Here is a 19,972-nt window from a genome sequence, read left to right on the forward strand (position 1 = left end):
TCATGCATGCCTACATACTGAAATACTAGTTTTCAAAAGTTTGCATTTTCAGTCCCCCAAAACACCGTTGTCGAGTACTTGAACAGCCAAAACGCATATGGTTTTCAGTTTTTAGTTGAAAATTGTCAAGTGTAAACTGCCTCTTGGTCATAGTAAGCAGTCTTAGAAAGGTAAAAGTGTGCCCCCTATGGAGCCGTTAGACACTCTCCAGGAGCCGTTAGACACTGTATGACAGGTTTTTGACTCTGTTCCCAGCTTAGCATGCCAGTGTGTTTCTTACACAGTGAAAGGTGTATTTTTGCTTTTACAACATTGCTTCAGGCATTAGAGCGATTGCATGTTCTCTGGAAAATAGAATAATAAGCGACTCACTGTTGCTGTCAGGGGGCCTGGCATGAAATCATGACCTTTTACTGTTGTCACGTGCAGTAAAGCATGCATGTTAAGAAATATTTTTTTTAGCATAGTGTCTGTCCAGTGGTGAGAGCTGTAAATTTAATAAACCCTTAAAATTTTATAAAATTTTATAACCTAATGTGCTTTGAAATCACACATAAACTTTTAAAAACAATGTCGTCTAGGTACCTGCTTTGTTGCTGTTTTACCATAATAATAAGTCATGTTTGAAGTTTAATGTTTAACAGAAGAAATAATGTTTGTTTCATAATCTTAAACAAAATTGGCTTAGATCATTTTAGATTATTAGATCATATCATTTTATATTGTAAAGTATCCTATCATAATTTAATTTAGAAAAATTAATTTGACTGTATGTAGGGGTCTCAGAACAAAGATGTGACCACTCAAAACCAAGAGGACAATGCACATGCCACAAACAACCAGGCATCTCCACCCATTCCAGTCCCTGCTATAGTCAAGGTAAGAACCTTTTTTCAGTTTACAGTCACCAAACAACAAACACAAAGTTCAGTTTCATCTGAGATGCTAACCGTAGGACTAAAGTTTGAGATTACATGCTTTAATCATAAATCGCTGTTTTACTCTGTAACCAATTGAATAAAGCAGTCCAAAATGTCTGACAAGAACCGCCACAAAAAGCCCAAAGATATCAAGCCCAAAGTGAAGAAGCTCAAGTACCACCAATACATCCCACCGGACCAGAAGACAGAAAAATCTCCACCTCCACCAATGGACTCCGCCTACGCACGGCTCCTTCAACAACAGCAGCTCTTCCTGCAGCTGCAGATCCTCAGCCAGCAGAAACATCAGCAGCACTCATTTTCCCATCAGCACCAGTGTGCACAGAGCCAGAGCTTCAGTTACCAGCCCTTAAACCAGCACACACCAAACAAGTGAGTCCTGTGACTGTCTTGAAATCTTTTTTAATGTTTTTGGATTAATGGTAAAATCTTTTAGATCATCAGAAACAAGTCAATCAAATGTGTCCAAATCTATTTTCTGTAAAACAGGCAATCCAGTGAACGACAAACATCATGCAGTTCAAGTGTACCAACTAGCGGTGTAAATAGTAGCTCCTCATCTCCTGTTAAGACCACCTACTGTAATCCCACCCCCATCACCTCAGTAAGGCCAGGACCATTGCCTGCAAACCTGGATGACTTAAAAGTAGGTTTTAGAGGGTTTGATATATGGTATTATAAAACTGTTAATATCTGTATTTTCTAAGTTACATCATTTTATTTATTTATATAAATCATGGTTTTATATGTTGTTATGTATTTATTGTATTTTGTTGTGTTAGAAACTGCACAGTTAATGCATGATTTTTTTAGTTTTTGCATATTTACTTTTTTATAAAAAGCAATGTGTTTTTATTTTTAAATAATACCATATTTCATTCTTTATTTTGACCTTTTCTTACTTTGCCTTCATGTAGTGACTGTTAAGCTGATTTCTTACAGTGCAATACAATATTGTTTTGAAAAGTGCAATGGAAGTACATTTGAATTGAATTGAACTGCTGAACTTGCACTTTTGAAATGTACAATATTAACCCCTATAACAATAGGTGTTCATATAATTTTGTCCAACCCCTGTATATAATACCAATAAATCTCTGATGGTAGGTGTCTGAACTAAGGCAACAACTGAGAATACGTGGCCTGCCTGTGTCTGGCACTAAAACGGCCCTAATCGAGAGACTGCGGCCCTTTAAAGATTCCAGCTCCAGTTCCCCGTCCAGCTCAGGAGACATCAGCACTGTGACTTTCCCAGTGACCCCCACAGGATCTCTGTCGTCGTACCAATCCCCAGGCTCTTCAAGCGTCATGTCTCACGGTGGGGGTTACTACCCGTTCTGCAGCACCAGCTCCACTCCACCCATCTCACCAGCCTCTTCTGACCTCTCAGTCAGTGGCTCCCTGCCCGATAGCTTCAGTGATGTCACCATGTCCTCCCCACAATTTGGCCTACAGCCATCACCAGCCCAACTGAGCACAGATGAAGCCCAGAGCATTTCAGTTGGCCTTGGAGTGGGTTGCCAGGCCGGTTTAGAGTCTCTAGGTATAGATGCTGAAAAGGACAAGATGTTGGTGGAGAAGCAGAAAGTGATTGAAGAACTCACATGGAAGCTGCACCAAGAGCAAAGACAGGTGGAGGAGCTACGGATGCAGCTCCACAAGAGGAAGCGTGGCCACTGCTTGCAAGATTGCCCTGCTCCACCACCAGGACACCTACCGCAACACATGATGCATCTTCAGCCTCCAGCTCCGATGCAACAATTTTATGGAGTATCTGTTAAACAGGAACATGTGGCTTCAAGCTGCCCTCTTTCATCCAAACAGCTCAAAGGTTGCCCCAGCAATAGCTGCTTGGAGAGGATGGGTCACTGTGATTTACACAGTAGTCCTCACTGCCTCGAGGTGCCTTCTTCTGGAAGTACTGCTGGCCTCTCAGCATTTCTGAGCCCTCAATGTTCTCCTCAAGATTCGCCCGTTACCAAAAACTCCAGCAGCCCCCAGCCCAACAGCCTGCCTTCATCCCCCAGCCACCCATACATGCTGACCCCACCTCTGGCTAGAGATGGATGCTCTCACCCAATCCCTCAAAATGGACCCAGAACGCATAATATGCAGGTACCCAACGGCATGCAAAGAACTAAACATTTGTAAAAAAATAATTAGAATTGTTTTTCCAAATCTCGGGTAACAAATCCACATACTTTGACAAGATTTACTATACGATATATGTACTACATATACTATACTATATTTACAATTGAGCCATTGACAAAAACATACTACTACAGTACTTTAAGACCCAATATCAATTCTATTTTATACCTTTTTTATACCTTTCCACTTGAAACAGGAAGGTTGAAAACATTTTCTTAAGAAATGGGACACCACACTACACTGTTATATGTCATCAAACGTCACAGCTAGCTATATACAACAAAGGAGATGCAGCAATGTTTATCACAAAGATGCACCATCAGCTGTAATCATATCAGTGTTGTGGATTACAGCCTAGGACTTTTTTGCCAAAAGTAGCTCACCACACGCGATCGCGTTCCAATTCCCTAGACAGAGGGGGAGACCCCCCGGAACATGATCACGAACACATTCGCGATTACATCACGGAGATGGCCCTGGTTACAATTACCTTTTCAAAGATGTCTTATGTTGCGGTTCTTAACCTCTTGTGACTTAACAAAGGGCGCCCTGTGTGAGTGTGCACACCGACCTGCAAAACGGCAGGCGTAAAGCATAAAAAAAAACGGGCCTCAGGCTCATTTTTTTGGTTTGACATGCCATGTGAAAAACTGGCCGACCAATGAGATAGGCACTTTTGTTCACGTGCATTTGTGTTGGGTATGAACACCGAGAGATGTCAAAAAAAAAAGCTGCCGATAAGCACGTGCAAGTATTGTTTCGGAGTCTACAAGTCTTTAATTATATTCACTTGAGTAGCCATGTTGGAAAAATGTCATACCCCTTTGTTTGAAATGAGGTCCTGAAAAATCTAAATGGCCCTTCCCTTACCCCTCCAACCTAGAGTAAATCAAGACAAAAACATTTACCAGAAAGCACTAACCAGAGGGTTAGGTGAAAGGGTAAGGGGTGGAAATGGAATTGGGCCTAACTCTTTCCCTATGATTGACAAGATTTTCCGTCAATTATGATTTTTCTGGGTTTCTGAGGTTTATACAGTAGGGGTTGCTGTTATGGATGTGGTGAAAGACTACAGCATCAATTGATCCAATGTTTAATTAGATCCGGACAAAGTTTTTGGTAAAACTCAATATTTTCAGCTTTTTTTTAAAAAAATTGTATTTTCGAACAAACAGCAAGAGATAAATAATTGTTTATATTGTATGTTCACATATTCACAAAATCAAATATTCTGGGTGCTCTCAAACTTTTGTGGAAATTGGTAAAAATGCTTGCACCAATTAAAAAAATATTTTGGTGAAGAAAGAGTTCAAGTACTTCAATGATTACTATGATATTAACATAGTATTCCATGATTGAATAGAGGAATTCTAGTCTACCTGTCCAGAAAATGGACGACCATGGTAATAAAAAGGTACCTTCTGTAACAGAATTAATTCCATAGGCTTCTATGCATCTAACTGATGAAATATCTCTCTCACAGCTACAGCAGAAAAATGTCGGACAGTCCGTAAGCTGCGGATATGCATCTGACCGAAGAAGCTTGCAGCCTATGTACCAAAGCCCTGCAGAGAACAACTTAAACCCCAGAGGGTTATCCAAGGCCAAGAATGCTAACTTGCAAAAAGTATGTGAATATCTAATTAAGTGTAACTAAATACGTCATGCATGCATTATATCTCACTTGTGGAAGCATTGTACAGTACATTCTTATATTACATCTACTACAGTAAAGCTCAATTATATAGGTCTCAATTGTATCTTCTCTGTTCAAATAGAAAATATGGTAATGTTAAAGGATTTTGTACATATTCCACTCATGTTTTTCCATCAGCAACCAGTTAGAAAATTCACTGTGCTCGTCTTCAAGTCTTCAAAAACACGAGCAAGTCATGTGACCTACACATGCCCATGCACATGGAAGGTGTCTTTCTGATATTTATTGTGATACAATCACAGTATTGATGACACAGAAAACCTTTGATGCACATAATACAAATACAAACAGCACCTGCGACCCTCTAGAACCTTTCTCTTCTCTTTAGTCCCTCTTCAAAGATGTAACATTTCGCCATGTCTCCTCATATAGGAGGCAATATTGCACTCTGCCAGGCACGTTGAGCCAAAGTCTCCCACCTCCACCACTGTCTTCTGTAGTTCAGATTCTTCTGCATCCGACACTAAACAGCCCCCATGCTATGAGGATGCTGTAAAACAGGTAAAGCAGTCCCCAAGATTAAACGGCCCAGCTCCCTGCTCTAATTTCTGGCTCGCTCGCTTTCCTCTTCCCCTGTAGCGCGCACCCTTTTCTCACACTACACTCTGTATGAAAAGCAGCTTTCTGGCTGTCTTTCTTCCTAAAAGAGGAACTTATGAGTGGCAAAGGCACAATGCTGTATTGTGTACTTCATAGTTGACTGCTCTCCTTGATATCTCCTGCAGAAATAAACATTTGCAAGCGTAACAGTACATTGGGTTTGAATGTGATTGTTACGTACCCAAGTTTTGTTTTCTCTTTCTTGTGTTGGTTGTTTTTGTTTTTCCACTCTCTGCTTTCTGATTTTTGTTTTTAGGTACTGTGATTGGTTGTTCATCATGACGCACCTGTCGATTGACCAATCATCAACTGGGGGTTCTACATATAAGGTGCCTCCGGGGGAATGAGAAAGGAGGCTTGGGTAGTTTGGAATGTCTCTTGGTGGTTGTACCACGTTGTTTTTTTTCTGGAAACAGGTGTTTCGCTTTATTTACAATGGGAAAAATTTAAGACAAAGGGGAACACAATAAATACTTATTTACAACTATAAAAAACGAAAACAAAGAAAATAATTAGAATAGAAAATTGAAATGAGCCACAGAGAGGAGGATTACTCAGAGGAGTGAGAAAACAAACGAAAGTAAGAAAAAGCAAAACTCAATAACTAATCCCCACCCCCTTAAATATCTACAAACAAAACCAAGAAATAAAATTTGAAAAAAAAACACCTTCAGCGTTACACTCCATAACTAAACTTTACTAACTAAAGAAAAAACAAAACTTAAAGAGTTTCACACACTCCTTCACTAGTGAGCTTAACATTGGTACTCCTGCGTGTGTGCGAGATGTATTTCACGTGACATCCTTTTCGCAACTCTCTGGACTGGCAAAGTATTGATCAGGTAAGTTGTTTCTCTGGATCAAAACCATTCGTAAGCGAACAACCATCAAGAGTTTACAAAGATCAAACAAAACCGTGGCACAACCCATGAGAGACATTCCCCTGGAGACGCCTTATATCTGGAACCTCCAGTTGATGATTGGTCAATGGACAGGTCCGTCATGAAGAACAACCAATAACAGAACCTGAAAACAAAAATGAGACAGCAGAGAGGGGGAAAAACAAAAACAACCAACACGAGAGAAAGAAAACAAAACATGGGCATGTAACAGTGATCCTGGCTAACAATGCGGTCATTATCTCTTTGTGTATTAAAAAGAAAGGCGAAGGCACGTTACGCGTCGATTTTGTTTGAAAACGACAAATATCAACATTCTGGTTTTCACACATACGTTAATTTAATGTTTTTGCAGCAGATGACTAGAAGCCAGCAGATGGATGAACTTCTAGACGTCCTTATTGAGAGCGGAGGTGAGCATACCGATTGTGAAAGCGTTTAGTGTCTGCACATTTATTCAAGTGTCATTTTAATGGAAAACTGTAATCAGGTAACAGTAAACTTTTGTGAGGCGCCTCGACAGCCTGCTCACTGTTTGTACTGTGATGTGCTCCCCTTTTCTCCAAAGAAATGCCAGCTAACGCCAAAGACGAGAGGTCACCTGTAACCAAAGTTGTGCCTCACCTTACAGTTTCACCGACCGGCGGCGCAACTTCCATACCGAAGTTCCACAGACACTTCAGCCACACCTTGATTCCCTACGAACACACGGGAGGTCACGGGGACGGCCACTTGGAGGTGCTGCTGAGTCGGCAAGGAGACGCGGTGCTTCTAAAGATGGGTGGTGAAGAGGGACAGTTGGAGGAGGCGGGAGAAAGCTTCACAGTCCCGCAACACGATGAGAAGTTGCTTATCAACCGTGATATGATGGACACACCTTTAACCACAATGGCAACCAAAGTCTTGCCGGTTGCTGCAGAGAACCAAGGGCTTTTTACAGAGTCACCGTGGGAAACGATGGAATGGTTGGACCTGACTCCACCCAGCTCGGCTACAGCGTTTAATAACAGCATCCCTCCTCCCGGCCCGAGCATCTTCAACACGGAATTCCTTGACGTGACAGATATCAATTTGAACTCTGCAATGGATCTGCACTTAGAACACTGGTGAGCTGGAGCACACTCTTCCGACAGCAAGATAACCAGCAAATGTTTCAATGCCAAAGCATCACTAAGCACTTCGAAAACATCATGTCAAAACCATGTCAAAAAAAGATCTCAACATGCTGCAGATGAGATGAGATTTTATTCATCTTTCTAGCTTTAGGACTCTTTATAAGTTTGGCTGAAAGTAAGCATGTGTGTTTTAATATTGTTTTATCACAGTCCATCAAAACTTGAAAATCGTTTTGAATGGATTCTGGGAAGAATGTTTTTATTACTGGAAAAAAGAAAGATCCTACAAAGCAAATTGGATTCAAGCAGGGATGTCCATACCAAATTCAAAAGCATTTTGTGAAATCATTTGTAAATATTCCATTGTACGGACAACAAAGAAACCAATTTGACGTTTTATTTTATATGCACATTTGTGGTGTGGGAAACAGATGTTCACGAACATCAATCTAGTATATCACGTACTCTATTGTGCTTTGTAAATAATACTTCACACTTTGCACCTTGAGTAGTATAGGGCTTAGTCCTAAATGTCACACTTTTGCTTCTGCATATATTTTTATAAGCATTTATTTTTCTGTTATCTCTAATTGTTTAATTTATTTAGAGACCCGAAGCTTTTGGTTTTTGTGTTACTCTTGAGTTAATGTGAGAGTATATTATTCATATTCAGAAAAGAATAGAATAGACCATTTGATTCTTAAACTACATTGGGTCTTCATAATCACTGGAGAAATAACTGTAATTGAATCAAATTTTGTATTCTGTAAAATAAGAGTTGAACACTCATTAGGGCAAAGATTGATTATTCGATCACTACTTATTCCAGTGTTTTCCATTCTAAAATACCTAAAGTCATTAATGTTATTTAGACACTTTTTTATTTTTTTTAACAGGTTTGATATATTTTTTGCCCTTGAGATTGTACTCTTCTGATGTATTTATTTCATTTATTTCTTTAAATTGGCATATTTATAAAAACATATTTATGAGACATTCCTTTACATAAAACAAAAAAACTAAATTCATGAGTAAACTTGCAAATGGTTCACCAGTTTGAAAATTGTTAACAATTGATATTAATGATGTTACACAATTCCCAAACTTTGATTTATGTATTATAGCATACATGCACTGATAATCCTTTGCTTTTGCTACAGTGGCAACTCTGAAACCAAAACAGAAATTATCCGATTCATGCGTTTTTTTCTTAAATCAAAGTGTGAAATAATGAATGTAAAGTGCCTGACAGAACTGTTCTCTCCTGCCAATGTCAATCAAGTCTCAAAAGAGAAGCAATAATGATGGGTGATCTAGATTTTACCAGCACTTGTGGAAAAAAAGTAATATATGGGCTATTTTAACTTTAACTGTGAAATAGGATTTCATCAAATGTGGTAAATTTGGGACCTTATTTTTAAAATGGTTATTGATTAGCAAAAAGCTGAGTTTCTTTATAAATAACATTAGCTGACCAGAAAAACTGTGAATTTTTTTCTTAGTCTCTAACATTTCACTCAGCCTTCAGCTTCTGAGTTGTACAGAACATACTGTTTGTCCCAGGGATGAGTGGGATGGATGCTATAGTGCCTTCAGTATATCCTAAATATGACATGAATCTGACTTTTAACGAGGCTTTGACACAAAACAATTTGGGTTATAATTACCCAATGATTAAGCATTAAAGGGCATTATAGACCATGAAGGAATGCTATATTATGCTCACTATGACTCAGTGTTAAACGCAGTACTTTTTTAAAGTATTAATGACCAGCATGTGTACTATTAAATAAAGAACAATGCAAAATTGAAGATTTTAGGTTTATAATCTTGGTCCTAAATAGTGAAAACGTTTTGTAGTGCATTGCAGTATCAATTCATTAAGAAAAAAAATCAGTTGAGCTTTACTTACTTTCCAATTTCATTTTTTAAGATGTGAAATATCATTCCACAACAGGTCTGCTGATCCTGATACAGAATATCAACAGTGTTGATACAAAATTACAGTATTATTGGTTTTTCAGATGTTTTCTCACGGGAACTTGTAACTAGTTTACGATAATTCGTATAAGCGTATAATAAAAATGTATGATTATTAGACTTAACTTAACGTCAATGGTGCGAATGCAAATCTTAAACGTGCGAATGACATTGTATGATTTCATACAACTTATCCACCTCGTAAAATTAATACGCATTGCCGTGAAATTGTGTTTTGTTGGGTCAAAAAATTGGGTTTTTGTCCTGTTCCTTAATTTCTCTTGGGGAGAACTATATACAATCAACAGAAAGCTTTTGTGTTGCTTGGCCACTAAACAACTTTACAATGTAAACTGTCCCATTACTTGTCTACGCCGCTATATTAGTTACAAGAGTTCAATAAACAACATAAAACCAACCTTGACTCCATCAGTCTTGTCAACTTTGGTCAAAAAAACACAAAAACATGCATCCCCAATTACAGTACCAGGTGTTCTAATGAAACATGGTAAACAATGGAAGCAATTGGAACATAATAAGGACAACCAAAAGCATAATCGCAGTAAACAAGGTAAAATAGCCAACCACAGTATACAAAGCTGAGTTTTCTTTTTAATGATAGAAAAAGCAGAAAAGAAATAGAAGTCAGAACTTATCGTTCATGTGCTGACAGGAGGGTTTTTTCAGCCGATTCTTAAAGATGGATACAGAATCTGCTGATCTTGTAGCAGCAGGAAGGTCATTCCACAAATGTGGGACATATCCAGAAAAGGTACGTGAGATGGGATCTTTTTGGGATGGCACAACAAGACGTTGTTCATTTGCAGAGCGTGGTGATCTGGAGGGTACATATGTCTGTATAAGCGAGTGAAGATATGTGGGTGGTCTTGTATCCCAGCAGCAGAGTCTTGAATTTGACGCGAGCAACTAAAGGGAGCCAATGTAATGAAGGGAGAAGTGACGTGTGCTCTCTTTGGTTCATTGAAGACCACTCTTGCCGCTGCATTCTGGATAATCTGCAGAGGTTTAGTTGTGCAAGCTGGAATTCCAGCCAGTAGCGCATCACAATAGTCCAGCCTGGACAGAACAAGAGCTTGGACTAGGACTTGCGTGGAATGATGGACAGGAAATTTTCCTAATGTTGTTGAGGATAAATCTACACGTCTGGCTGGTGCTAACATGATCCGTGAAGTGTAGCTGATCATCGATTCCCACTCCCATGTTTCTGGCCATTCTAGAAGGTGTGATGGTTGATGAGCCTTGTTGAATGGAGAGGTTGTGATGAATTTTTGGGTCGGCCGAGATTACAAGCAGTTCTGTTTTTGTAAGGTTCAGATGCAGGTGATGGTCCTTCATCAAGAGCGAAATGTCGGCTCGGGATGTAGAAACAGTCGGATTGTCAGGCTGAAATGGCAGGTGGAGTTGTGTATCATCCGCATAGCAGTGATAGGAAAAGACATGTTTCCAAATGACAGATCCTAGGGATATCATGTATACGGAAAAGAGCAACGGTCCAAGCACTATGCCCTGAGGCACCCCTGTATTGAGATGTTGGGACTCAGAAGACCTCACCTCTCCAGGATAATCTAAATTACCTACTAGAGAGGTAAGACTTGAACCATTGTAGCACCATTCCAGAGCCGCCCATGGCCTTGAGTGTCAACAGAAGGATGTGGTGGTTAACGGTGTCAAAGGCAGCAGAAAGATCCAGTAGGATGAGTACAGATGAGTTAGAGGCTGCTCTTGCCAGTCTCAGGGCTTCAATGATTGAGAGCAGTGCAGTCTCGGTGGAATGACAGCTCTTAAACCAGACTGGTTATTGTCCAGGAGGTTGTTCTGCGTGAGGAAGGAGAGTTGGTTAAATACAACATGCTCAACAGTTTTGGCAATGATGGAGAGGAGATATACCGTTCTGTAGTTATCTAACAGTGAAGGATTAATAGTGGGTTTCTTCAGTAGCTAGGTAATACAGGCCTCTTTGAAGACTGTGGGAAATGTACCAGTGGTGAGAGCAGAGATGACAATGTGGGTCAAGCAGGAACAACCACTGGAGAGATGGCTTGGAGGAGATGGATAGGGACGGGATCTAGCGGGCAGGTTATCGGGTGGCAAGATGAAATGACCTTTAGAACATTAGCTTCAGACAGAGGAGAGAGAGGGGAGCGAGCATGGGTTTTGGGCGGTGCAGAGAACTGACTGCTGATGGTGGTCGTTTTCTTTATGAAGAAAGATGCAAAATCATCAGCTGCTTTTTCCGATGGAGGTGAGGGGGCATGCAGGCAAAGAAGGTTTTAGAGAGTACCAGAGTCTGGTGAGTTGAGTAGAGTTTTCGCAGAGGAGACATCAGCAGAGAAAGAAGAGACTGATAGAGACAGAGGTCAGTAAGATCTTTAGATTTGTGCCACTTTCATTCAGCAGAATTGAGCGTGGTGCGAGGCTCACCGAGAACATCAGATAACCAGTGGACAGAAGGAGATGCACAGGCTGGCCTAGATGTAAGAGGGCATAAACTGTCTAAGCAGGAAGTTAGTGTGGAGCAAAGAGTGTCGGTGGGGCTGATCTGAGAGTGATGAGTGGAGCAGTAGGGAGTGCAGATAAGATCTAGTTGAATACTATTGAATTGGCAAACTACTACAGCAGCAATTGTCACACTTGTTACAGTTTTTCTAGGGTTATACATTCTTGCATGAGTTTTTGGTATATAAATATAAAGTACACAGGCAATGGCTGAGTAATTGGTTTTATTCTAGCATATAGACCATCTGTGTGTTCAGACCTAACAGAGCAAAATGACAAAGTTCATGACCTGCAGGCAAATACTTTGATCATATTATAACGAGAAGTCGGTTTCATGTGTTCTCATTAAATATGTGACATGTATAAGACAAAAGCCCAAAGCAGGAAAAGCTTAATATATCCAAACCTAAACACCTACAACATTAATCCCTGCATGTTTCCTTGTTACAATTTTTACAGATTACTGTTCTCACCGTACACTTAAAATATTTTCACAGTGATTTTTCTGTACACATTTTTGACTCTTGATACAATATTATACACATCGTCCTTAAAAATATTTTACCCCTTTACTAAACATTCTGGTGATTTGCGATTGGCACATTATTCATTCTTCAAGGTCAATCATTAGACGCTCACTACATAGGCTGTTGGCAATTGATGAGTAACATGTGAACTATATTTAAGTTTTTCTGACACTTAAAAAACTCTCTCAACAACAACACTATCTAGGGCCATAAGTGTACAATCAAACCATTTTTCCACAAAATTATTTGATAACCGCTGCACATCTCTTAAAATAATTGATCTATCAGTGAATTACAATTTGAGGGTTAGGGTCTGAGCTCCAGGCACAATCCATCCACGCATGCCATATCCAACCATAACATGCTCAAAGGTCAAGCTTTCTGAGAAATCTGTGAAACAATGGAGAAACCTCCGTTCTACAGTTTGACCATGTTGTCAGGGAAAAAAAAAGTCTCTATAAATACACATTTAGAGTGGATGAGAAGTGCCCTGCATATGCATTCTGTACACAAGACACATTTCTCTTTGATATCATAAAAACAATTTGGATCAAGACCTCATATTTCATATTTAGAGAGTAGAGCTACTTAACATTTCGTTTATGTAGTACAATACCTCATTAAATAAAAAGTATGACAATTGTGTCAAATGCATTTGAGTGTGGTTTTTCTGATTTTCTGTACACGTATTAAGCAAAACCTTTTTTTTTCCATTTTTCCTTTTGTGTTTCAGAGCAATACCATTTTGGTGAACATATGTGTTTAAGTAGCGAACAGACAGAGCCGGATCTGATAGTCTTTTTCTTGAAATGGTCAAATTCAGGTTAAGTTTAAAATCAAAATGATCACACACACACACATAGACACACAACACAAGACAATGAAATGCCAAAGGCTGTTTTGCTGAAGCTAGCTATAGCATTGGTTTACACACCATGGTTTAAATTGAAGCCGTTTCTTATTGCACAAAACATTAGGGACTGGAAAGCAATTCTCTTTTCACACAATCACTTGATTCTTTGTATATGATTGATGCCTAGCAGAAAAAAATAGACCATTAACCAATTCTTTCATTTTACTGAATGAAAAAAAAACATTCAGTTTTTGTCCTTAATATTTTTATTTCGAAGCACTGAAATACAAAATAAATTACCTATATATTGAGGCCAAACGGAGCAAAACCACTTGCAAAGTAACAAAGCAGTATTCTGGCAACTGTACAGTAAAGCAACTGTATACACCCACCTCAACCACATTTTGGTGCAATAAATGAATTAGAGCATCAGTGCTTTGAAATAAAACCCTCATCACAGAGATCAACATTTCAAAGTAGGATTTGTAATTCAGTAAAACTTCCATTAAGTGAGGTGCTGTATGTACACCAAATGGTAGCCGATCCGTATTCTGTTCAACAGACCGGTCACCATCAGTCAACATACATGGGAGAGCCAGGGGAGGTGGGCATTTGATCTAAGTTTTTACAAACATAACTGGCAACGTCCACAACTCGCTCTTCATACATCAGGATAAATGGATGTTTCTGCGGAACAGAACAAAACAGAAAAAAAATGTATGTCAAATTTTGTCTTCCTATTTAATTATTAGCACCATACCACAAAATAATTTCATTATTTTAAGTTACAGCTATTAAAGAGATAGTTCACTCTCTTGTCAATTTAAATCTGTATGACCTTCTTTATTCTGCAGAACACAAAACAAGATATTTTAAAGAATGTTGGTAACCGAATAATGGCGGTACCCAGGAAATACAATTGTTTTGTGTCCGTACAATTAAATTAATGGGTGCCACTGTTCTTTGGTCATACTCGTTTAAAATGACAAGAATGTGACAAAAATGATGACAAAAAATATATATATTTTGGTGAACCATCCCTTTAAGTCTTATATTATTTCAATTTCATGCTATTATCATAACATGACAAATAAATATGGTCATATAAAATAAATGACTTTAAAAGTCTGAAGCATTTACCAGCAGTTCTCTGTACTTTGGTCTTTTCGACTCATCTTTTGTAAGGCTGAAAGGGCCCAAAAAGTCACATCATCAAACAAAGACACATGGTAACACTTCACACATCACATTCAAATGTGTAACATGAATCATGCTTGTTTCACACCGTTAAACTGTTCAGGCAAACACTTCAAAACAAACACAAAGATATACCTTAGCCACATGTGTTCACACTTAACTCACCATAGATTGACAAACTGGGTGAATTTGGGTGAAAACTGCCTCTCCTCGGAGTTGCTGAGCTGTGGAGGGTCTCCCTTCACCACCTGTGTCAGCTGATCAAACACACTGTTCCATTTGGGGTAGGGAAAACGTCCCGTGGCAAGTTCATACTGTAAAAACAAAGTCACCCAGCAGTTAATTTGGAACAAGACATTGTTAATTTTACCCATCTTGAACGCAAGTGTTTTCTTCATATGCGAGAAAGTAGGTTTGTTGACATACCAACGTGATTCCCAAACTCCATACATCTGAGCGGACATCATAGCCTTGTCTAGACGCACTGGGATCTATCCGTTCAGGCTATAAATGACAGACACATGGTTTAATAAACGGCACAAAACTAGCATTTTGGACTACAGAATACATCTACACAATAGGTTATAGAAGTAAAAATATGGTGACTCACAGCCATGTAAGGTCTACATCCAGCATCTCTGGTTTTGGCAATTGAGTCGACTAACTGTCCACTGATACCAAAATCACAAAGCTTAATGTTGCCATTTCTATCCAGAAGAATGTTCGAGGGTTTGATGTCTGTGAGAAATTAAATTGAATAATTTCACGATATGAATTGACACTGAGCGTACATGACCCATCTTCATTTGGCTTCAGTACTTTGTGAATGTTCCCCTCACCTCTGTGGATTATTTTCAAGTTTTCTTTCAAGTGATTAAGTGCTTTCACAGTCTGTAGAAAAAGTTTCAGCATAAGATCATTTAAAATTTTATTTAGCATATTAGAAAGTAATTATATTATGAATAGAATCATAACACGCATAACAGTAGGTCACTTACTGCTAATGTAATTTTGCCTAATATTTCCTCTGGAATGACATCATCTAATGCACAATATACATATTTGTAGAATTTGTCAAGGGAGGTAGACATAAGCTCCATACATATCCAACAGTCGCCCTGCACACAAACACAAAAACAGTCGTATTACAAATCCCATCTAAGCCTTATATAATATTTTTACATTGTACCAACCCAAACCATACAACAAAGTGTAAAGGTTCAGTTGGAGATGATCAGCTCACCTCTCGAAACAAAGCGCCGTAGAACTGGACAATATATGGGCAGTCGCTACTCCTCATCACTACATCTAAATCCATGAGAAGTTGTTTCTGTTCTTTCTCATCAACGGTGGAGCGAATCCTCTGCATTGCACATAAAAACATTTTAGCAAAGACACATCATGGCTCAGCCTCTGACAGTTTTAAAATGTGGAAGAATTCTTTCAAGATCAAACAGATATCCCTGCCAAAAGATTATGAAGCTCCTCAGAGCCTTTTCTCTTCCAAATCTACGGCTCACTGTTGCAAGTCTGTAGTACTGCATGTACTGTTTAGCGAGTTGACAAAATGTTTATATGCTCTCCTACTGGTAAGTCGCATTAGATAAAAGCGTCTGTCAAATGAATAAATATATAATATATATAATACATATATGTAAATATAGTAGGTAAGCCTGACCTATTTATAACTAGAAAATAATAAAGGATCGAAGCACTAAAACTCTAGGTGGCGCTATTATAAAGCACAATGACATTTTTTGCTTTCATCTTCGAAATCACTTGGGCTTGAAAAAAAATCCCTCCTTAAAGTATAGTTCATCCTAAAATAAAAGTTATCTCATAATTTATTCACCCTCATGTTGTTCAACACCTGTTTTATGACACTATCTTCTGTGGAAGACAAAAGAAGATATTTTAAGAAACATCTCTGCTGTAACGTGTCCATACATTATGGAAGTTAATAGGGACTAATGTTGTTTAATTCTCAACGGTCTTATTTTGTGTTCTATCTTCTTCATACAGTTTTGTAATGACATGTTGGTGAATAAGGGATCAAAATATGTCAATTACACTAAGTTCTTCAGAATATGTTTTAAAAATGTTCTCAACCTAGTACCATGTATATCCTGAAGTCAAATTTGATAACAGGACAACCTTAAGACATTTACAAATTTTCATCTAAATTATCAAGTTTCATCTAATGCAGCCAGGAACGCTTTAACAAAATTATCTGCCTAGCTTTGCAAACATTAAATTGAGAAAGTTTGAGCCTCTAAAGACTATACACAACAATTTTAACACTATACCTATCTATATAAAAGCGGTGGCCACGTTCTTCCTCCTTTCTCAAAAAAATGTAACCACTAAAATTGCTGTTTGCTACTGTTTTAATACTTTTTAAATGAACAACATAAAAAAAATGTATTACCTTGACGGCCATGATTTGTCCGCTGGGTTTATGCACCATATTGTTGACAGAGCCGTAGGCTCCCCTCCCGATTTCCCCCAGATCCTTCAGATCCTCAGCCGTGAAGTCACAATGTTGCTCTGGAGAAATCTTCAGCTTTCCTGACGACTCGATACTGTGTGTCCGCATCCTCTCTCTGAAAGTCAATTTTAAAAAATATTCAGAATGCACATATTAACAAAACAATAAGAGACCTATCCAACATTTGTATATAAATTTGTTGTATAAATGTTGAATCTGGGCATAAGTGTTTACTGTAAACAATTTACATGTGAGGGTTCTGGAATGGAGGATTAGCTGTTGTGACGGGAAGCCTTGCAGTTGGTTTGACTGGTGGATTGGCAAAGTTTAACTTCAGTGCTTTGCGTTTACCTGTAAAGCAGACCATCCTTATTTAGAAACATCTAATAAATCAAAAAGATATGAGAAGATTAACACAAAAAGGGGAAAAAGATGAAAAAAAGTTGAGATGATTCTAAATCAATGAAATATAATTAACCTGGATGCATAAATATTTATTATTAGCTGTTATTATATAAAATGTATTATTAACATTGAATCTTGAATTGCAAAAAAATAGTGCTTTTGACTTAAATTTATACATTTATTTATATTAAAACATTTATTTGTGGTGCTTGTTGAATCATTGCCCACAGATTTCAACAACGCTCAAAGCTGTTATCGTGAACATGAATGATACCTTAAAATCATTAACTTGTTAAGAAGAGGTATGAAATGATTAAATACAGATGCAGAAAAAATATTTTATTTTACGTGTTTAAGTAAAATGTAAAATTATAACTTTTGTTTAATTCGGTCATTGGAAATCAAACATTATTAGGAAGCGTTATGACAGAAATCATATCCTATCATCCGGTGATCGAACGACACAGAATAAAACACAGAAGTGTGGAAAGAGATTACTTTGGAACAGAAAACTGGGCTTACTTTGAGTTACTCCAGAGAGATTTATTTGAAATCCTGAAAAATTTGGAAAAAGTGAGGGGATGAAAGAAAATAAATAAGAATGCAGATAATGAAAAATGTAAATAACGATGAAACAAACAACACAGAACTACAATAAAAATATACCAGTACATACCCGTTTCATTTTGACACCTACAGCATGTATTAGAATCTGAATGGAAATGGGGGAACAAATCATTTGTTTAAAAATGAGACAATAATAAGACAATTTCTTAAATGTATACATCACCTATTAACAGAGACAGACATATTATGTTCAACTCAACTGACAAAATGGGCTACCTGAGGGCGTTCCTACACCAGATCACATAAACAACTGATATTAAACCCATTCTATCGACTCCATTTTCCATATTTTCCATAATCAGTTATTTGCTATTTCAGAACTGTCACATCCATAACAGCCCACTTCCCTAAGAAATGGTCACATGAAAATTTAAATGAACAATTTTTTTGTTCTCCATTTGCTTGGTATTATTGCTTCTTGTTTGTGCATTTTAATTCACAGAAACCCAACAAAATATGATGTCTCTCAGCTAAATAATGCATATTTAATTTCAGTTTTATAATATAAAACTCGTGTATAGATGCAAATAAATGTATGTGTGGAATGTGGTTTTACTACAAATAGTCCCATATGGCAAAACCGAGATTAATAACTTGATTAACTAGTATAATTATCACATATAACTGTGTATCTTTGTAAAAAAAAAGTTAATCGGTTGTGCTTCCAAACCTAGTAACCCCGCTAGACGTCACAGGTACATGCAACATATTAGCATCAGAATGCTATGATGTTTAATAACGTGACATGGTAAGTAAGAAGCTTGCTGTGTTTTGAGAGAGACAGCCAATGCGTGCTATAAAGGCTTGCGGCCCTGGAAAGGCAAATGTTGACTATAAAGAACAGCTGTACACATTAACACATTCTTTAGGGAAAACTATCTTAGCGTTAGGATTTAGTAGACACTGTAAACAACATTGCCCATCGGGAAACGCGAGAGACCAGGCCTGGCCTAACTACTTTCAGGCTGCGTTAGCGATGCATCAATAGATAATGACACTTTGACACGAAAAGCAACACATCTGTAAAGTTATTTGAATCCCTTACCCTGCATGTTGCTGACTGTCATGAAGTGTTGCGTCTGCATCTGCGGGTGGTGTAACACGGATCCTGCAGCGCTAATACTCCTATTGCATGAAGTTGGCGACTTGGTGCTGTGACCGGGAGTCGCCATTGTAAAGCTGTCTGATTCCAGCAGCAGCTCTAGCGGCTGCAATGCAGTGAGCTAAAATTACCCTCTGGAAACAGGATTCAGCAGTGTACACTTAAGACAACCGACTAGTGAGGTAAACCGTGAAGGACTCCGCACGCCATTCGCTTGAGTTTAGAAGGGAGCGGGTTAAAAAATATCCTATAGGCGGGACGGGACAATCAGCTTCGATGAAGAGAAAAGATCTGCGCCTCACTCTTCTGAAAGCTAAAGCTGTATGGTTGCCAGGTGCACGAAAACTCCCATAAGGTATTAAATGCTAGTTTGAGGGAGGAATCTTTGGGGGTCAGTATTGGGGGTCGTGTAGTCATTCAAGGATGTGTGGATAAATCAAAATCATATCAAAAAATTGAGAATGTAGACTTTAAATAACGTTAAGTCTAAAAAAGGAAAAATTATCATTGTATAAAATAAAGCTGAACATCTGATGTAGTATTTACATTTTTTATTTTTACTAGCTCATGTTTAATTTTAAAAAACATTTCTAATGGAATTATTTTAAAATGGAATACATTTTTTGAACATCTTACCTGTTTTATAATAATGGCGTGTTGCTTAAACACAATTGTGTTACATAAACATGTTAATAAATAACTTTAAGTTGACAAATCAATATCCATATTTGATTTTTTTTGTGTGTGTGTTTATCAATGTACTTTAATAGAACAATAAAACAATACATTTAAAAATGTCTTATGGGTAAGATTCTTACATAATCTAAAATCTGAATAAATAAGATTTCTA

The 19,972-nt window shown here is 38.0% G+C and overlaps 2 protein-coding genes across 15 annotated transcripts in view; one reads left to right on the forward strand and one right to left on the reverse strand.

Annotated features, from left to right (window-relative positions):
* The window catches only part of myocd (myocardin), a 123,330-nt gene extending 112,469 nt beyond the window's left edge, over window positions 1–10,861 (forward strand). For 8 of the 13 annotated variants that reach the window (XM_056771759.1, XM_056771769.1, XM_056771763.1 and 5 more), the window contains 8 exons: window positions 778–879; window positions 1,024–1,313; window positions 1,431–1,587; window positions 2,049–3,056; window positions 4,579–4,722; window positions 5,185–5,313; window positions 6,667–6,724; window positions 6,880–10,861. In XM_056771759.1, coding sequence (XP_056627737.1) covers window positions 778–879; window positions 1,024–1,313; window positions 1,431–1,587; window positions 2,049–3,056; window positions 4,579–4,722; window positions 5,185–5,313; window positions 6,667–6,724; window positions 6,880–7,421 — 2,430 coding nt within the window. In that variant the 3' untranslated portion in view covers window positions 7,422–10,861. The remainder of the gene's footprint in view (window positions 1–777; window positions 880–1,023; window positions 1,314–1,430; window positions 1,588–2,048; window positions 3,057–4,578; window positions 4,723–5,184; window positions 5,314–6,666; window positions 6,725–6,879) is intronic. The other 5 variants (XM_056771764.1, XM_056771762.1, XM_056771761.1 and 2 more) reach the window with 5 other exon arrangements.
* A 1,269-nt stretch (window positions 10,862–12,130) lies between these two features.
* map2k4b (mitogen-activated protein kinase kinase 4b) lies at window positions 12,131–19,454 on the reverse strand. 2 transcript variants are annotated; one of them, XM_056771773.1, is made up of 13 exons: window positions 19,066–19,453; window positions 18,070–18,105; window positions 17,916–17,948; window positions 17,237–17,339; window positions 16,929–17,103; window positions 15,744–15,863; window positions 15,499–15,618; window positions 15,340–15,391; window positions 15,111–15,238; window positions 14,927–15,004; window positions 14,666–14,814; window positions 14,444–14,489; window positions 12,131–13,990 (listed from the first exon to the last, which is right to left on the reverse strand). In XM_056771773.1, exons 1-13 carry the CDS (start codon window positions 19,190–19,192, stop codon window positions 13,877–13,879), a joined length of 1,281 nt encoding a protein of 426 aa, XP_056627751.1. In that variant the 5' UTR covers window positions 19,193–19,453; the 3' UTR covers window positions 12,131–13,876. The 2 variants fall into 2 exon arrangements, with proteins under 2 accessions (XP_056627751.1, XP_056627752.1); XM_056771774.1 differs by lacking the exon at window positions 17,916–17,948 and having other exon boundaries at window positions 19,066–19,454.
* Window positions 19,455–19,972: the final 518 nt, after the last annotated feature.

This window comes from Triplophysa dalaica, chromosome 17 (assembly GCF_015846415.1).
Source record: "Triplophysa dalaica isolate WHDGS20190420 chromosome 17, ASM1584641v1, whole genome shotgun sequence".
NCBI classification, from domain to species: Eukaryota; Metazoa; Chordata; class Actinopteri; order Cypriniformes; family Nemacheilidae; genus Triplophysa; species Triplophysa dalaica.